The 19,317-nt window shown below is 39.5% G+C and overlaps 1 protein-coding gene across 3 annotated transcripts in view; it reads left to right on the top strand.

Annotated features, from left to right (window-relative positions):
* The window catches only part of ipo4 (importin 4), a 159,794-nt gene that overhangs the window by 133,280 nt on the left and 7,197 nt on the right, over positions 1 to 19,317 (top strand). For all 3 annotated transcript variants that reach the window (XM_088401878.1, XM_088401879.1, XM_088401877.1), the window contains 4 exons: positions 5,287 to 5,344; positions 5,424 to 5,529; positions 5,640 to 5,833; positions 5,936 to 5,980. In XM_088401878.1, coding sequence (XP_088258004.1) covers positions 5,287 to 5,344; positions 5,424 to 5,529; positions 5,640 to 5,833; positions 5,936 to 5,980 — 403 coding nt within the window. The remainder of the gene's footprint in view (positions 1 to 5,286; positions 5,345 to 5,423; positions 5,530 to 5,639; positions 5,834 to 5,935; positions 5,981 to 19,317) is intronic.

The following is a 19,317-nucleotide window of genomic DNA, read 5'->3' as shown; positions in this document are numbered from 1 at the left end:
TGGTCTGATACTCCTTCCATTTAAATATTATTGCTTGCACAGTGCTCCTTGGGATGTTTAAAGCTTGGGAAATCTTTTTGTATCTAAATCCAGCTTTAAACTTCTCCACAACAGTATCTCGGACCTCCCTGGTGTGTTCCTTGTTCTTCATGATGCTCTCTGCGCTTTAAACGAACCTCTGAGACTATCACAGTGCAGGTGCATCTATAAAGATACTTGATTACACACAGGTGGATTCCATTTATCATCGTTAGTTATTTAGGTCAACATTGAATCATTCAGAGATCCTCACTGCACTTCTGGACAGAGTTTGCTGCACTGAAAGTAAAGGGGCTGAATGATTTTGCACGCCCAATTTTTCATTTTTTATTTGTTAAAAAAGTTTAAAATATCCAATAAAGTGTGTTCCACTTCGTGATTGTGTCCCACTTGTTGTTGATTCTTCACAAGAAATTACAGTTTTATATATGTTTGAAGCCTGAAATATGGCAAAAGGTCACAAAGTTCAAGGGCGCCAAATAGTTTCGCAAACCACTGTATGTAAGCAGTGAGCACAGTGTAGGGGTGCGTAGAAATATTGTATAATTTGACGAACTAAAATTAGAAGAGCCACATGTAAAAACTCAGGTTTTAGCAGGGAATACAATTTTTTTTCAAGGGAAACTAAATTTCACAACCTCCATACCACACTACCCATTCCAACTGGAGACACAGTGCACCGAAAACTACACATAGCGAGAAGGATGATGTGGTTTTTAGAGCAGCCAGCAACAGCAGCACCCACCCTCCCTCTGTGGTGATATTGCAGACACCCCCGGTCCACAATATAAATCTAAAGCGTTGAATGGTCCGTGGAGATAAAAAGGTTTGAGCCCACTGGTCTAAAATATTTTAAACCAGAATTAAACCAGAAAAAAAGAGGCTGTTGGAAGAATATGGAGCCTGTTCTTTCTGAAGGAAAGAAAAAAAAAAGTATTTTTTCTGTTAGTTGGTCAGAGTTATTCTTCTGCCTACTTAATTTTCAAATATCAGTTGTTCTATGTTATACTGAAATTGCTGTTCCAAACAACCAATGACTTATAAAAGAAAACTTTGAAATGTATTGTTTGCCCAAACAAATGAAATATTTGAACTTCTAGTAAATTTTAACTTGTACAAATAAAATGTTTATTCATCAGCATGCTTTCTATTTTTAAACTGTGGGTTAGTATATCAGTCCATTCAATCAAATGGCTTGAACAACCATTATAGGTGACAGTTACCATGTAAAAGGTCACATTTTTTTAAACAGACTTTGTAAGATTTAGACAGTTTTTCATTACGGACAGGAGGAGGTGCTGCATTTACCATCGTCTGTAGCAATAACATACGTGGCTACTTCCGGAGGAGTGCCACCCCCCATGTAATATACAGTGGCTTGAAAAAGGATTCATACCCCTTGAATTTTTCCACATTTTGTCACATTCTGACCTCACATAAATATATATTTTATTGGCATTTTATGTGAAAAAAGCGGTTCACTATTGTGAAGTAGAAGGAAAGTTATACATGACTTTCAATTTTTTTTTAATAAAAAAACTGAAAAAGGTGGCGTGCAAAAGTATTCAGCTCCTTGGGTCAATACCTGGTGGATCCACGTTTCGCTGCAGTTACAGCTTTTGGGGTATGTCTTTACCAGCTTTGCACATCGAGAGACTGGAATTTTGAAAACAACAGTTTTCAGGATTTCATTGGATTTAGGTCTGGACTTTGACTGGGCCTTTCTGGAATATGTTTTATTTTAAACCATTACATTGTAGCTCTGGCTTTATATTTAGGATCATTGTCGCGCTGGAAGGTGAACCTTACATCTTCACATCAACTCTGACCAGGTTCCCTGTCCCTGCCGAAGAAAAGCAGCCCGACAACATGATCCTGCCAGCACCATGTTTGACATTGGGGATGGTGTGTTGTGAGTGATGTGCAGTGTTAGTTTTCCACCACACATACGTTTTGCATTTTGGCCAAAAAGTTCCTCTTTGGTCTCATCTGACCAGAGCACCTTCTTCCACATGTTTGCTGTGTCCCCCACATTGCTTCTGGCAAGATGCAAGGGAGACATCTTATGCCTTTCTTTCAACAACGGCTTGCTTCTTGCCACTCTTCCACTCTTCATGATGCTGTTCACTGACCAGTGTCCTTTTAGCAAACCTCTGAGGCTGTCACAGAACAGTTGTATTTATAGATTAGAGATTAAAAACCTCTTTTTCAATGGATGCTGGATGCGGCTAAGATGCAGCAAGAAGACAATTAGAACACATTTAAATGACACAAAATGACATACAAATGAGTTAAAAACAGACAGTAAAAAGACAATTACAACACAAAATGACGACATAGATTAGTTAAAACAGGTATATTTAAAACAGGTACAATTTATGGAGATATCTCAAGTGCTCTCAATCTAGATTTAAAACCGTTCAATGAGATGAATTCTGTTAATTTCCAGTCCTTTTGCAGCTTGTACCGTGTCGAGGGGGCAGAGAAGACAAAAGTCCTTTTTCCCAACTGTGTGTGAACAAACATAACAGAGAGCAACAGAGAGATCATTTGAACGCAAGCCGTACGACTCAACACTTCTCTGTATGATTTAAGTTGCAGATGTAGGAGGGCAGTAGTCCAAGCATGGTCTTGTAAATAGTGTAAAAGTGAGTCAATCTCTTAGTGGATAAAGACGGCCATCCTACTCGGGAATACAGTTCACATTGGTGGGCCAATGCCCTGCAATTAGTAACAAAGTTAACCCAATTTCAATTTGACTTTCTTAACAAGGTTCTCAACGTGGGGTTTAAAAGTCAGGGCTTCATCAAGCAAGATACCAAGATACTTGTACAAATGAACCACGTCAATTTCAGTTCCCTCAAGAGTGGACACTGTGGGGACATCTTGCAGACACTTCAAGAACAACATGTTGAGAACAACATTAGTTTAGCTTTGTTGGCATTAAGAACTAGTTTTAGCTGCAGAGCTGTGTGCTGTACCATATCAAAAGCTTTCTGCAGAGATTCAACATCATTAAAAGGAGATGACCCGAAGCAGTAAATGATTGCATCATCGGCATAAAAGTGCATGTTTTCACTGCACACATTTTGTTCCAAATCATTAATATACATAATGAATAGAAGTCCTAATATAGAACCCTGTGGTACCCCCTTGTGGCATCCCCTTGTGGAGACTCTCAAATTCAGAGCACAGACCATCATATTTGATACATTGGGTCCTGTCACTCAAATAATTAATGAACCAGGAGACTACATGATCTGACAGACAAAACTGAGAAGGCTTTGCAAATTGTCAAACGCCTTTGACAGATCAATATAGAGTACAGGGCAGTATTGGTTTTTATCAAGAGCAACAAGCATTGATCACTTTTATAGCAGCAGTTACGGTATTGTGCTTTTTCCTAAAGCATGACTGCAGTTATTAAAGAAGATCATTAAAATATCAAAACTATTTAAGTTGATCACAAATAAGGGATTCAAGAATTTTTGACAATCGATATTGGCTTGTAGTTAGTTAAAACTGCAGGATCACTTCCTTTTAGTAGAGGAGCAACAAATGCTGACTTCCAGACTGGAGGAATTTCTTTGTTTTAAAAATTGATAGATTAAAAAGTATTTTAAGAGGTTGTGCAATAAAATCAGCAGCCATTTTCAAAAGGTGAGGCTCTGTCCAATCTACTCAAATTCGATTACACACGGGTGGACTCAATTTAATCATTAGGTCAACAGCTGATCATTCAGCAATCATGCAACCTCAGAGAAAAGGGGCTGAATACTTTTTTCATGCCACATTTTTCTATTTTAAAAAAAATTGAAAGTCATGTATATTTTTTCTTCTACTTCACAATTGTGAACGGCTTTGTGTTGGTCTTTCACATAAAATGCCAATAAAATACATTTATGTTTGTAGTCAGAACGTGACAAAGTGTGGAAAAATTCAAGGGGGGTGAATACTATTGTTCCTTTAAATGTCACATACACTACAAGGAAAATAAAGAGTTTGCTGAACTTGAAATTACTGAATAATGGATTTTATTAGCTAATTTAAAACATGTTTTATCTTGCATTCCCCTGGCTAGGAGCCAATCAGAGTGAGCTTGTCACTTTGCTATGTACCAATTGGTTCCCCACCTTGCTGCGGATGCTTTGCTCAACTATCTGCAAGCACTTTCTTTACGTAAATTGTATTCAAATAGCAAAATAACAAAAACCTCTTCACACTTAATTTTAAACATTATAGTAGATTGTATACAGTATGCATTTCAGTTTATGAAACTGACTCAGAAACGCAGCACTAACCAACATCTCAAGTAATGCTGGAAAATAAGTAGTGAAGAGAATCAAGGCAGTTCTTAAGATTATTGTGCTGGCTGCTTAAAAGGATTCAGTGTAATAGAAGCAAGCAAAGCAGCAAACAAACAGGCAAAACAGTTAGCTTGTAATTCTGTCTACAATGGGAGTGTCAGTCTGATGGACATCTGACAGAACATATATCCTCATATCTTAATATATCTTGCACTACATGATATTTTGCACTATTTTCTTCATATATATATATATATATATATATATATATATATATATATATATATATATATATATGTATATATATATATATATGTATGTATACATATACACACACACACACACATACATACAGTTTCTGAACTCAATCTACTCATAATACGTAATATGCTCAGAGTGTAAGTCTATTCATTTATTATACAGGTTCTTTACTCAATCCACTCCGTAATATGCTCAGAATGTAAGTCTGTTCATTTATTAGAGGTTCATTATTACTTCCCTTTTTGTTGTATTACTTTTTTTTTTGTTTTGTTTTTGTTTTATTGCCTACCTTTTTATTTGCTCGATAATAGATTGTGGACTACTCTGGAAAGTAAACAGAATAAGATTTGCATTGTGTGATATTCCTATGCATATGACAATAAAACTCTTGAGTCTTATGACGACGGACAAAATACACCCTTTCTGACATTCTCATCTCATATTTTTATTTTATTTTTTGAATGAGCGTTCCCATCTCTACAGTCTGTAGGCAAAACAGGTTTCTGTTGGGGCTGACGGTCTACTCACCTCTTTTTATTTCTCCCCAAAACATGTTACCCCTTGCTGCTGTCTGATTGGTCTATTTGTTTGTTTTTTTAATCAGTCATACATGTTTCTGCATGATTGGCCAAGTATGTTGTTTTGTAATATTTTATTTCTACCCGTTTTATGTAAACAGTGCTGTTTTCCAGCCCTTCTTGGAGCCCAGCTTCCAGCAGGTTTTTGAAATGAGAGATGTAAGTTTCCCTTCCTGCCCTACTATCATATGGTCTCTCACCAGTGCCACCCACTTTTTTTTGTATCCTCTTTGTCTAGTATCCCCATGAGGATGTCCGACGGGCTGCATTTGGAGCCATGGGCCAATTCTGTCAGGCACAGCACAGGGTTTGGAACGGGAATCCCACCGATGTCAATCACCAAGGTACAAGTCTACATATTCATTTGAATTAAGTACCAGTATGTTACTTGCTACTTTTTAAATGAGCACCCAGAACTATCCAGTAAAAAGTCTCATGTTCCTTCCCTCGGCAGCATTACTGAAGATGCTGGATGTGGTAGTTCCTACCTTTCTTGAGACTGTGCGCACTGAGCCAGAGCGCCAAGTAGTGATGAGCATCCTGGAAACTATGAACAATGTCATGAAGTCCTGCAAAGAGGAGTTTTTCAAGAACCCCACTCGCCTCAAAGAGATCAGCGCCGTCATCCGTGATGTTTTGAAGAAGAAGGTGAGATGGAGGCGATGAACGATGGATGTAATTGTGTGTCAACGTAGGATTTACAGACACTGTACTGTTATACCAACTGAAGTTTTTTTTTCCTGCTTCTAGACTGCATGTCAAGATAGTGATGAAGCTGACGAGGACGACCAAGAGGTTGGCTTTCAACTACAGCTGTTTTAATAGATCTTTCATATTCACAACATTAGACATGTCTTCATAATCAATTACAGAGGTGCATGATGATTTCCAAAAACTTAAGAATATCAAAAAGCAAAGTCTGGTAGGAATGGCCATTCCAAGCTAAGTCCCAACAGGACAAGAATCATTAGTAATCAAATGAAGCGCTCTGGAGAAATTGAGATTTTTGTATTGGGTAAAAATAGCATTTTTGAGGACCACCTCTGTACTTTATTACCTGTGAAAATTGAGTCTCCACATATGTCTAAAAAATTTCATATATGTTTATTTGGGCCGCACTGATTTGCCTTTTTAATGTAGTTCTTGTGAAATTGCCCATTTTCAAGACACTAATTAGCATATGTTGACAAAAGGATATATATATATATATATATATATAGCGTGAGGTGTGACAGGGCAGATGGGGTCACAGAGGTCAAATGTTCTCAATAAAATGTTTATTTTGTCACTCAAAGTTCAAAGAAACTATATCAAAACAGGTGGTCAAAAGACAGCAATCAAAATCAGGTTGGTTCTTAGAGTTCAAAACTACTCTCTTTACAAAGTACAAACGAAAGCAAACAAATTTCGTTATTTCAAACGAAATTTGAAATAAAGTCTGCTCACGGGATTCCAAAACTGGCGCACAAAGTACAACTTAAAGCAGTTCATTAACGGTCAAAGTCCAAATAAAACCTGTTCTCACAACTCTCTGGCTTTGTCTTCGGTGGCACTCTCTTGCTTCACGTGTCTCGTCCTCAGCAGCACAGTCTCCCCCCCTCCAATCAGCCAGACCGGCTTTTATCCCATTACTTAATCAGCTACACCTGTTGAGGCAGTGAGGCATGCTGGGCATTGGAGTCCTCGGCCTCTCGGCCATTTTGGGGTGTGGCATTGGTTCACAGAATGGGAAGTAGCGGCCCTCTACTACACATCCCCTTGTGATGCCACAATATATATATATATATATATATATATATATATATATATATATATATATATATATATATATAGCCGAGACGTCGGAATTTGAGGTGACGTACTGGTCGCGCCCATTGGCAAAAAGTCGTAAAATTTGAGACAGTCATGTTCCATGCCTCAACGCTATTCTGGCCAAATTTCAGTTATTTAGCGCAAACAGGATTAGCACAGTACAAGAAAGAATTTTTGTCACTTGTGGCGAAGGAAATTTGAAACACGTATTTTGAAGGCCCGCCCCCATCATATATGTTAGCCGATCTTCACGAAATTTTGCCCAGGTGTGCCCCTATGTCAGATAATGAAGCATGCCGAATGTGAAGTTGATCGGGTCAAGGTTTTTGCTACCAAAAAATATACAATGCACATCGTAGCATATGGTGTGCTCTGATGTTTTTGTAGGTGTTGAGGTCCTACATATGCCTACAAAAGTTTGTCGCTCTAGGTCAAACGGGTCGGAACTGGATGCAGTTTTAGTATCGTCTGGGTTCAATTACAGCAACTTCTACCAATTTGCGGAAACATCCGACTTTGAGGTGGCGTACAGACCATCCCCTTAATCACAACGTTGTAAAATTTAGTAACATTCATCCTCCATGTCTCAATGCTATTCTGGCAAATTTTCAGTTCATTTACTCGTATGGGCTTAGCACAATACATGAAAGTTTAAAAAAATTACATTTTTGTTTGTAACTAGGTGGCACTATATTTGAAAATTTTATCATGCAGAAATTTTAACGAAGTGACAAGTAAAAATTTTGTGTAAAGTTTCAGACTTTTCGAAGCTTGCACATTGGATTTATTAAGGAGTTTGGAACCTGCAAACATCCAAAAAGGCAGAAAAAAAAATTCATATCTCTAGTTCTGTACATCCTAGCACATGGCACTCTATAACTTTTTTGGAGGTTTTGAGGTCCTACATATTCCTAAAAAAATTCAAAGCTGTAGGTGAAACGGGCAGTGACCCAGGACAAGTGTTCGACTAGGTGGCGCTAAAAATCAATTTTTTAGATTTTATGTATGAAAACACCAAAATACTACATTTTACAGCAGGCCTGATGACTTTGCAAATTTTGGTGACTTTCCGTGCATGTTTAGGCCCTCAAAAATGCAATTTATTTAGGAGAATAATAATAATAACTAGAGCTGCAAGCAGCTATAAAGGGCCCTCGCAGATCTGTGCACGTTGGGGTATGAACAGGTCAGGGTATGAACAAGGACTATGAACGATGAAAAATTAGTTGTAGATGACTTCAGTGCAGGACTCTTATCAAGTTTGTAAAAATTAGGGAAGGTGGGAAGTTTGTAAAAATTAGGGAAGGTGGGATAATGTGGGTTGAGTTACTGCAGCTTTTATCGTGACAGTTGTGTGACTTTACACTGTCGTATCGGCCACGCCCATTATCGAAACATCGTACCATTTGGTGGAAGGCATTAGGCGTGGCCAATGGCTTTTCAGACATTATTTAAGGGATATCACTTCAAGGGGCTCAGCAGAGTACATAAAAATGTTAAGGAATTGCTAATTTTTTTGCTGCCACTAGGTGGCGCTCGTACTATGATAAATAATAGGCTTGTAGGTGTGTTTCACATTGGACACCCATCCCATATACGAAGTTTTGCAAATATCAGATCATCTAGGTCCAATTACAGCAACTTTTACCGTTTTGTCGAGAAATCGGACTTTGAGTTGGCATAGAGTCCACGCCCTCTATGGAAAATTCATAAAAGTTAAAAACCTTCATTTTTCACTCTGTCATAGCTTTACTGACCACTTTTGAGTTCATTTAGTCAAACAGGCATTGCACAGCACATTAAAGTGTAAAAAACGAGATTTTTGTCTGCCACTAGGTGGCGCTGTAAATGATTTGGAAGTTTATCACATAGCTGTATTAGAGCATGACTTTTAAAGTCCTTGCAGAGTTTCACGTGGTTTGAAGCTGAGACAGCTGAGTTATTAAGGTTTTTGTCACTCTTGGCGAAGGAAATCTTCAAAATAATTTGAAGCTCCGCCCACATCTTACAAGTCATGGGATCTTCACAATTTTCGGTGTATTTGTGCCGCTATATCTGTCATGCCCAAGTAGAAGTTAATCGGGTAAACCGTTTAAAAGAAAAAGGCACTAGTTTTAGACCAGCTAATGTCTAAGAATGTCTAAGAAAAAAATTCATAACAATTTTTCTGCACATCCTAGTACATCACTCTCATTGACTTTTTTGTAGGTCTTACAGTCCTTCATTTGCCTAAAAAGTTTCATAGCTGTAGGTCAAACCAAACAGGATTGACTGTGATCTTTCGACTAATGACATTTTTTGCAGCCACTTGGTGGCGCTAGCTTTAAACTGGAATATAAGTTTGATGTCTTCAGAAATGGATTTTTATCCAATATGTGAAATTGTGAGAAGATCAGATCATCTGGGTCAAACTACAGCAGCTTTTACTGGACCGATAAAACTTCGGAATAAAAATGGACGTAGAGGCCACGCCCATTATCAAAACTTCGTAAAATTTGGTGGAGGTCAGCAGGGCTGTCTAGAGGCTTTTCAAACTTAATTTCAGTGATATTACTTCAAAGGGCTCAACTAAACATACAAAAATGTTTAAAAAAATGCTGTATTTTTGCCTGCCACTAGGTGGCGCTCGCACTACAACAAAAAATACGTTGATTGGTGTATTCTGCATTGGAATCCCATCAAATATATAAAGTTTAGAAAAGATAAGACCATCTGGGTCCAAATACAGCAACTTTGTTCGTTTTGACGAGACATCAGACTGACATTTTCGTTTGCCAGGAGGTGGCCTTATAAGCAATTGTAGAAATTATTAAACATATGTGTTAAGGGCTTGAATCTTCATGTGTCTGTGAAGTTTCAGATTTTTCTAAATTTGTACAGTTGAGTTATAAAGGTATGAGTCAAATGTGGCAAAGTAAACATCAAAGGCAAAATATGAAGCCCGGCCCCGAACATATTTGATGGCGGATCTTCACAAAAATTTGAAACTTTATGCCTCACAGTCAGATTAAACACCACAGCAAATTTGACGTCGATTGGGTCAAGCGTTTAGGAGAAAAAAGGAGCAGTTCGGGACCTGCAAATGAGCAAAAACTGGCCAAAAGTGCACATTCAAAAATTCATAACTCTCTTTCTGTACATCTGAGCATATGGCTCGCGCTGACTTTTTTGTAGGGCTCAAAGTCCTACATAAGGCTACAAATTAATGTAGCTCTAGGTCTAAGGGGCAGGGAGTGAGAGGCTATTTTCCACTCATAAGGCCATTTTGGAAAATTTCAAAGGTGTTAAAGACATAAGTTTTCATGTGTCTATGAAGTTTTAGATTTTTTAAAACTAGTATATTAAAGTTATTAAGGTTTATGTCACTCTTGGCGAAGGAAAAATTGAACACATAATTTGAAGCCACGCCCCTATCATATATGTCAGCGGATCTGCACCAAATTTTGCCCAGTTGTGCCCCAATGTCCAATTATATACCACAGCAAATTTGAAGGTGATTGAGTAAAGCGTTTAGGAGAAACAAGGAGCAGTTTGGGACCTGCAAACGTGCAAAAATGGGCCAAAAATGCGCATTCAAAAATTCATAACTCTTTTTCTGTACATCTGCGCACATGGCTCACGCTGACTTTTTTGTAGGTCTCTAGGTCCTACATATGCCTAAAAATTTTCGTAGCTATAGGTCAAACGGGCCGGGCCCAGCTGCCCTTTTTCGACCATAGGTGGCGCTGCAGAGCCAAGTTTTTTGCATTGTTTAAGGAAACACTAAAATCAAATTTTTCACCTGGCCCGACAACTGTGCAAAATTTGGTGACTTTTCGTGCATGTTTAGGCCCTCAAAAATGGAAAAGCGCTGCACAGTAAATAATAATAATAATAATAATAATAATAATAATAATCCGGAGAAAAACAAGAGGGCTCTCGCGGCTGTAGCTGCTCGGGCCTTAATAATAATAATAATAATAATCCGGAGAAAAACAAGAGGGCTCTCGCAGCTGTAGCTGCTCGGGCCCTAATAATAATAATAATAATAATAATAATAATAATAATAATCCGGAGAGGAACAATAGGGACCTCGCAGCGGTCGCTGCTTGGGCCCTAATAATAATAATAATCCGGAGAGGAACAATAGGGACCTCGCAGCGGTCGCTGCTCGGGCCCTAATAATAATAATAATCCGGAGAGGAACAATAGGGACCTCGTAGCGGTCGCTGCTCGGGCCCTAATAATACTACTACTAATAATAATAATAATCTGGGGAGGAACAATAGGGACCTCGCAGCGGTCGCTGCTCGGGCCCTAATAATAATCCGGAGAGGAACAATAGGGACCTCGTAGCGGTCGCTGCTTGGGCCCTAATAATAATAATCTGGAGAGGAACAATAGGGATCTCGCAGCGGTCGCTGTCTTGGCCCTAATAATAATAATAATAATCCGGAGAGGAACAATACGGACCTCGCAGCGGTTGCTGCTTGGGCCCTAATAATAATAATCTGGAGAGGAACAATAGGGACCTCGCAGCGGTCGCTCCTTGGGCCCTAATAATAATAATAATCCGGAGAGGAACAACAGGGACCTCGCAGCGGTCGCTGCTCGGGCCCTAATAATAATCCGGAGAGGAACAATAGGGACCTCCTAGCGGTCGCTGCTTGGGCCCTAATAATAATAATCTGGAGAGGAACAATAGGGATCTCGCAGCGGTCGCTGTCTTGGCCCTAATAATAATAATAATAATCCGGAGAGGAACAATACGGACCTCGCAGCGGTTGCTGCTTGGGCCCTAATAATAATAATCTGGAGAGGAACAATAGGGACCTCGCAGCGGTCGCTCCTTGGGCCCTAATAATAATAATAATCCGGAGAGGAACAACAGGGACCTCGCAGCGGTCGCTGCTCGGGCCCTAATAATAATAATAATCCGGAGAGGAACAATAGGGACCTCGTAGCGGTCGCTGCTCGGGCCCTAATAATACTACTACTAATAATAATAATAATCTGGGGAGGAACAATAGGGACCTCGCAGCAGTTGCTGCTCGGGCCCTAATAATCTGGAGAGGAACAATAGGGACCTCGCAGCGGTCGCTGCTCGGGCCCTAATAATAATAATCCGGATAGGAACAATAGGGACCTCGCTGCGGTCGCTGCTCGGGCCCTAATAATAATAATAATAATCCGGAGAGGAACAATAGGGACCTCGCAGTGGTCACTGCTCGGGCCCTAATAATCCGGAGAGGAACAATAGGGACCTCGCAGCGGTCGCTGCCTGGGCCATAATAATAATCCGGAGAGGAACAATAGGGACCTCGCAGCAGTCACTGCTCGGGCTCTAAAAATAATAATAATAATCCGGGGAAAAACAAGAGGGCTCTCGCAGCGGTAGCTGTTCGGGCCCTAATAATAATAATCCGGAGAAAAACGAGGTCTCTCGCAGCGGTAGCTGCTCGGGCACTAATAATAATAATAATAATCCGGAGAGGAACAATAGGGACCTCGCAGTGGTCGTTGCTCGGGCCCTAATAATAATAATAATAATAATCATCTGGGGAGGAACAATAGGGACCTCGCAGTGGTCGCAGCTCGGGCCCTAATAATAATCCGGAGAAAAACAAGAGTGCTCTTGCAGCGGTAGCTGCTCGGGCCCTAATAATAATAATCCGGAGAAAAACAAGAGGGTTCTCGCAGCAGTAGCTGCTCAGGCCCTAATAATAATAATAATAATCCGGAGAAAAACAAGAGGGCTCTTGCAGCGGTAGCTGCTTGGGCCCTAATAATAATAAAAATAATCTGGAGAAAAACAAGAGGGCTCTCGCAGAGGTAGGTGCTCGGGCCCTAATAATAATCCGGAAAAAAACAAGAGGGCTCTCGCAGCGGTAGCTGCTCGGGCACTAATAATAATAACTAGAGCTGCACGCAGCTATAACGGGCCCTCGCAGACATGAGCATGTTGAAGGATGAACAATTCGATGTATGGGCATATTGGGGTATGAATGTTTGCATGCATATGCAGGCGAACTGTACAGGTCAATGTTCTAGAAAAGGTAACATTTTTATTCGCATTCGTCCAACGGGCTCAACTAAGTAATTGGAATGGCAAACTTTGCAATATATTTTCTGCCACGAGGTTATTCTAGCACTTTGATGGAATATATGTTTGTTGATGTCTGAAGGAATTGACTTTCAATCAACGTGTGAAGTCGTGAGAAGATGAGATCATCTGGGACAAACTACATCAGCATTTACTGTTACGATAAATGGATGAGCACTGCTGAAAAGGCCACGGCCATGATCAAAACATCGTACTATTTGATGGAAAAAATTAAGCATTTCTGAAGGCCTGTCTGAAAAAACTTCAGTAATGTTACTTTGACAGGCTCAACAAGGTACCTATAAATGAAAATGTAATTTTTGGGTACCAGGTGGCACCCGCACTTCGAAGAAAAAAAGTGTGTTTAGAATTGTACTCCCATGAAATGGAATTTAGAGAAGATCATCCTTGTTCAATTACATTAAGTTTTACCAGTCTGGCCAGAAATTGGATTTTCAGGCGGTGCAAAGGCCACGCCCAAATTTAAATAGTCATAAAACTTGAGATTCATAATGTTCCCTACGTCAATATTCTCCAGACTAATTCTCAGTGAATTTACTGAAACCGGCATTGCACAGAACATGAAAGTGTAAAATTTTTTGTCTGCCACCATGTGTCGCTATTAGTAATTTGGAAGTGTGTCATGTTGTAGATTTAGACCATGAGTCTAAAGGATACTGTGAATTTTTAGATATTTTAATACTAGTAAAACGAGTAATAAAGGTTTTTGTCACTCTGGGCGAAGGAAACATTGACTTCATGTTTTGAAAGCCCACCTCCATCATATATTTCATGGGATCGTGACTAATTTTGCACCAGTTGTGCCTCTAAATCTGATAATGATCTAGGCCAAATTGAAATTTGATGAAGTCAACAGTGTAAGAGAAGATGGCAGCAGTGGAAGACTTACAAAAGGCCATAAATGCATCAAAATTGCAAAGTCAAAAATCTGCAACTCTTTTTCTCTACATCCTAGCGTATGGCTGTATTTGATTGTTATTTAGGTCTTAGGGTCCTGCATATGCCTACAAATGTTGATAGCTGTAAGGCGAACCAACTGGGTTTGGCTGCAATCCTTCAACTATAATGACATTTTTTGGTCCCACTAGGTGGCGCTAGCAGTATGACAAATAACTGGTTACTAGGTGTGTTTTACATTGGACTCCCTTCAACTATATGAAATTTAGAAAAGATAAGACCATCTGGGTTCAATTCCAGAAACTTTTTGGTATTGACGAGACATCAAACTTTGAGGCAACGTAATGGCCGCGCTCATAAGGAAAAATTTGTAATATTGGAGAACCTTCATGTTTCATGCCTCAACACGATTGTGGCCAATTTTCAGTTAATTTGCACAAACAGGAATAACACAGTGCAAAAATTTAAATACTAAGATTTTAGTCATTGGTGGTTAAGGAAATTTGAATCAAGTATTATGAAGCTCCGCCCCCATCATATATGTTAGCCGATCTTGACGAAATTTTGCCCAGTTGTGCCACTCTGTCAGATAATGGAGCACGTCAAATGTGAAAATGATCGGGTCAAGGGTTTTGGTACAGAAAAATGTACAAAATCGAGCCAAATGCTACATTTAACAGTTGATAACTGGTTCTGTACATCCTAACATATGGCGCTCTTTCATGCTTTTGTAGGTCTTGAAATCTTACATATGCATAAAAAATTTCGTAGCTCTAGGTCAAACGGGCCGGAACTGGCTGCCGTTTTATAATCACCTGGGCTCAATTACAGTAAGTTTAGCTGATTTGAGCAAACTCCAAATTTGGGGTTGCATACAGACCACCCCCTTTATCACAAAGTCATAAAATTTGGAAACCTTTAATCTCCAAGTCTCGATGCTATTCGGACAGCTTTTCAGTACATTTACTTTGACGGGCTTAGCACAATACATGAAAGTTTTAAAAATGACATTTTTGTCTGTGACTAGGTGGCGCTATCATTAAGTTGATAATCAACCATGCAGATATTTTAAAGCTATAACTAGTAAAATTTCTGTAGAGTTTCAGATTTTTTAAAGCTTGCACATTAGTGTAGAGTTATTAGTGTTTTTGATGCTCATTGCGAACAAAATTTGAGTTTGAAACACATATTTTGAAGCCCCGCCCCGATCATATATGTTGGCCGATCTTCACGAAATTTTGTCCAAATGTGCCCCTATGTGAGATAATGGGGCACACCAAATGTGAAGTTGATCGGGTCAAGGGTTTTGGTACTGAAAAATGTACAAAATTGTGCCAAATGCTGCATTCAACAGTTGATAACTCTGGTTCTGTACATGCTAACACATGGCGCTCTATAATGTTTTTGTATGTCTTGAGGTCCTACATATGCTTAAAAAAATTTCGTAGCTCTAGGTCAAACGGGTCGGAAGGGGCTGCCGTTTTAAAGATCATATGGGCAAGTTTTGCTGATTTGGGAAAACTCTGTCTTTGAGGTGGCATACAGACCACCCCCTTTATCACAAGGTAGTAAAATTTGAAAACCCATTTTCTCTAAGGCTCGATGCTTTTCGGACATTTTCAGTTCATTTACTCTTATGGGCTTTGCGCAATACATGAAAGTTTAAAGTGACATTTTTGCCTCTAACTAGGTGGCGCTGTAATTAATTTGAAAATTTATCATGCAGATATTTTAATGACATAACTAGTAATTTTTCTGTAAAGTTTCAGATTTTTTGAAGCTTGCACATTGGAGTTATTAAGATTTTTGTTGCTTATGGCGAAGGAAATTTGAAACACATAATTTAAAGCCCCGCCCCCATCATATATGTTGACCGAGCTTCTTAAAATTTTGCCCAGTTGTGGTCCTATGGCTGATTATAAAGCATGCCAAATATAAAGTTGATCGGGTCAACCGTTTAGGAGCTATTAAGAGGAATTTGGCACCTGCAAACATCCAAAAATGTTTGAAAAATGCAGATAAAAAAATTCATATCTTTGGTTCTATACATCCTAGCACATGGTGTTCTATAACTTTTTTGTAGGTCTCCAGGTCTTATATATGCCTGAAAAATTTCATAGCTCTAGGTGAAACTGGCTGTTACCCAGGAGAAGTGTTCGACTCTAGGTGGCGCTAAAAATCAATTTTTTAGATTTTATTTATGAAAACACCAAAATACCAAATTTTACAGCAGGCCCGATGAGTGTATGAATTTTGGTGACTTTTCATGCATGTTTATGCCCTCAAAAATAAGAGAAAAAGGCACTAGTTTGAGACCAGCTAATGTCTAAGTACGGGACAAAACAGCACATGATTTTTTGTAGGTCTTACAGTCCTTCATTTGCCTAAAAAGTTCCATAGCTGTCGGTCAAACCAAACAGGATTGACTGTAATTTTTCGACTAATGACATTTTTTGTAGCCACTAGGTGGCGCTAGCTTTGAACTGGAAAACATGTTTGTCGATGTCTTCAGGAAAAGATTTTCATTCAATGTGTGAAATTGTGAGAAGATGAGATAATCTGGGTCAAATTACAGCAGCTTTTACTGGTCCGATAAAGCTTCAGAATGAAAAATGACGTAGAGGCCACGCCCATTATCGAAACTTTGTAAAATTTGGTGGTCAGCAGGGAGTCTAGAGGCTTGTCAGACTTAATTTCAGCGATATGACTTTAAAAGACTCAGCTAAACACATAAAAAGGTTTAAAAAAATGCTATATTTTTGGCTGCCACTAGGTGGCGCTTGCACTATGACCAAAAATACGTTGATAGGTGTGTTCCGCATTAGAAACCCATCAAATATATGAAGTTTAAAAAAGATAAGACCATCTGGGTCCAAATACAGTCAGCCCCCGACTTACGAGCACCCTGATTTGCGAACAATTCGCCTTACGAGCGTGAATCAGGGAGATTTTTGTCCTCCGCTTACGAACAAACCTCTCGCCTTACGAGCATTCCGACAATCCAGCCTTTGAGTATATAGAAATGTTTTCGCCTAACTGCGTCAACAAATTTAGCAGTTGCGTCATTTAAATCATCAGCAGATACTTGTGGCGGTAACGTGAACGCTATTGGTCTTACAACGTCACACTGACTGTCTCACTCACGGTGTCTAAATATATTACCATTTAAGTGTAGTGTTTGTACAGCTAAAGGGAAAAACAGCTGACATGAAATTAAATGTGCCGATTGCAGGACAAAGAATTGTCATTGGTTTAAATGTGTGGTTTTTTTTAAATTAATTGTCAATACATTCCAACCGTTTAAAAAAAAGTGTGAATAATTATCAGTCAGTCAAGGAGACGCCAATATGCTATTGGTCGATTAAGGTCACCCGGTCTCACTCACGGAGATGCTATTGGCCGGCGTCACACGTCAATCACAGAAATGCCGATATGCTATTGGCCGAACGCCTTTATCTAGCTTGATGGGACAGGATGGAAGGAAGTAGAGAAAATGAGTGAAAAACGGAATGTTTTGAAGACTTTGCAAACTTTATCTGTTAGACATAGCTTCTAAAATTACTAGCAGCGGTAAAGGAAGAAATAAGAGGATGATATTTTAGTATCTCCGTGATTTGCACCCTGACTGAAAAAGTTACTGTAACACTGTAAGACCAATAGCCTGCCACGTTAATCTCTGACCCTGTTACGGGTGGAATTACAGTGCTGTCTAAAGGTTGTTCAACATAACTGCATGTAATGTTAGACGGCAACATCCCAGCATGCTTTGGGACAGCGCCATTGTTGCAATTCTGTGAGTTGAAACCAGCAGTGAATTGTTGCTCGAACAAGCTATAAGTGTGGCGCCTGGTTAACACATCATACACATGGTTAATACAACACACACATACCCTCCCCTCCGCCTCCACCCAGCTCAATTCACGTCGGGAAAAACAGCTGACGTGAAATTAAACGTGCTGATTGCAGGACAAAGAATCGTCACAGGTTTAAATGTGTTTTAATCAATAAGATGTCAATACATTCCAACCGTTTAAAGTTTAAAAAAACGTGCCAATAAGTATCAGTCAGTCAAGGAGACGCCAATATGCTATTGGTCGATTAAGGTCACCCGGTCTCACTCACGGAGATGCTATTGGCCGGCGTCACACGTCAATCACAGAAGTGCCGATATGCTATTGGCCGAATGCCTTTATCTAGCTTGATGGCACAGCTGGTTGGGATGGAAAGCAGTAGAGAAAACCCTGACTGAAAAAGTTACTGTGACACTGTAAGACCAATAGCATATCTGCTTTACCGTATTGACTTCGAGCGTTCATTTCTGCTCCTCTCGGCTTATCTCAGCTCAAGTCACGTCTCTCCAAAGGTAAATGTCATTTTAACTTTGTACTTCTTATTTAATGCAATTGTACAGTAGATTATGTCACTCAATATTAACATATGTATACAGCGTGATGTTTTAACCTAAGGCTACTGCGAGGTTGCACGCATTCACGAATTAACATGGGTTTGGATTGCCCGCTATACGAGCAATTCGAGATACGAGCGTAGCCGCTGAACGGATTAAGTTCGTAACCCGGGGGCCCACTGTACAGCAACCTTGTTCGTTTTGGCGAGACATCAGACTGAATTTTTGTTTGCCACTAGGTGGCCTGATAAGCAATTGAAGAAATTCTTAAACACATGTGTTAAGGGCTTGAGTCTCCATGAGTCTGTGTAGTTTCAGATTTTTCTAAGCTTGTGCAGCTGAGTTATAAAATTTTGTGTCACATGTGGCGAAGTAAACAAAGGCATAATATGAACCCCCGCCCCCAACATATTTGACGGCGGATCTTCACAAAATTTTGAACAATTGTGCCTCACAGTCAGATTAAACACCACAGCAAATTTGAAGTCGATTGGGTCAACCGTTTAGGAGAAAAAAGGAGCAGTTCAGGACCTGCAAACGAGCAAAAACGGGCCAAAAGTGCACATTCAAAAATTCATAACTCTTTGTCTGTACATCTGAGCATATGGCTTGCGCTGACTTTTTTGAAGGGCTCGAGGTCCTACATAAAGACTACAAATTTTTGTAGCTGTAGGTCAAACGGGTCGGGAGTGAGAGGCTATTTTCCACTCGCCCATTATCGAAAAGTCTTCAAATTTTAAAACCTCATAATTCCATGTGTTAATGTTGTTCTGACCAATTTTCAGTTATTTTACACAGACTGAGCACAATACACGAAAGTGTAAAAAAAATGACATTTTTATCAACCACTAGGCGGCGCTAGTAGCTCTTTCAAAAAAAATTTTTTACAAAGGTGTTAAAGGCATAAGTCTCCAT

This window comes from Hippichthys cyanospilos, chromosome 19 (assembly GCF_059441005.1).
Source record: "Hippichthys cyanospilos isolate Australia breed blue-spotted pipefish chromosome 19, RoL_Hcya_1.0, whole genome shotgun sequence".
NCBI lineage: Eukaryota > Metazoa > Chordata > Actinopteri > Syngnathiformes > Syngnathidae > Hippichthys > Hippichthys cyanospilos.
This window is presented reverse-complemented; position numbering and strand designations above follow the sequence as displayed.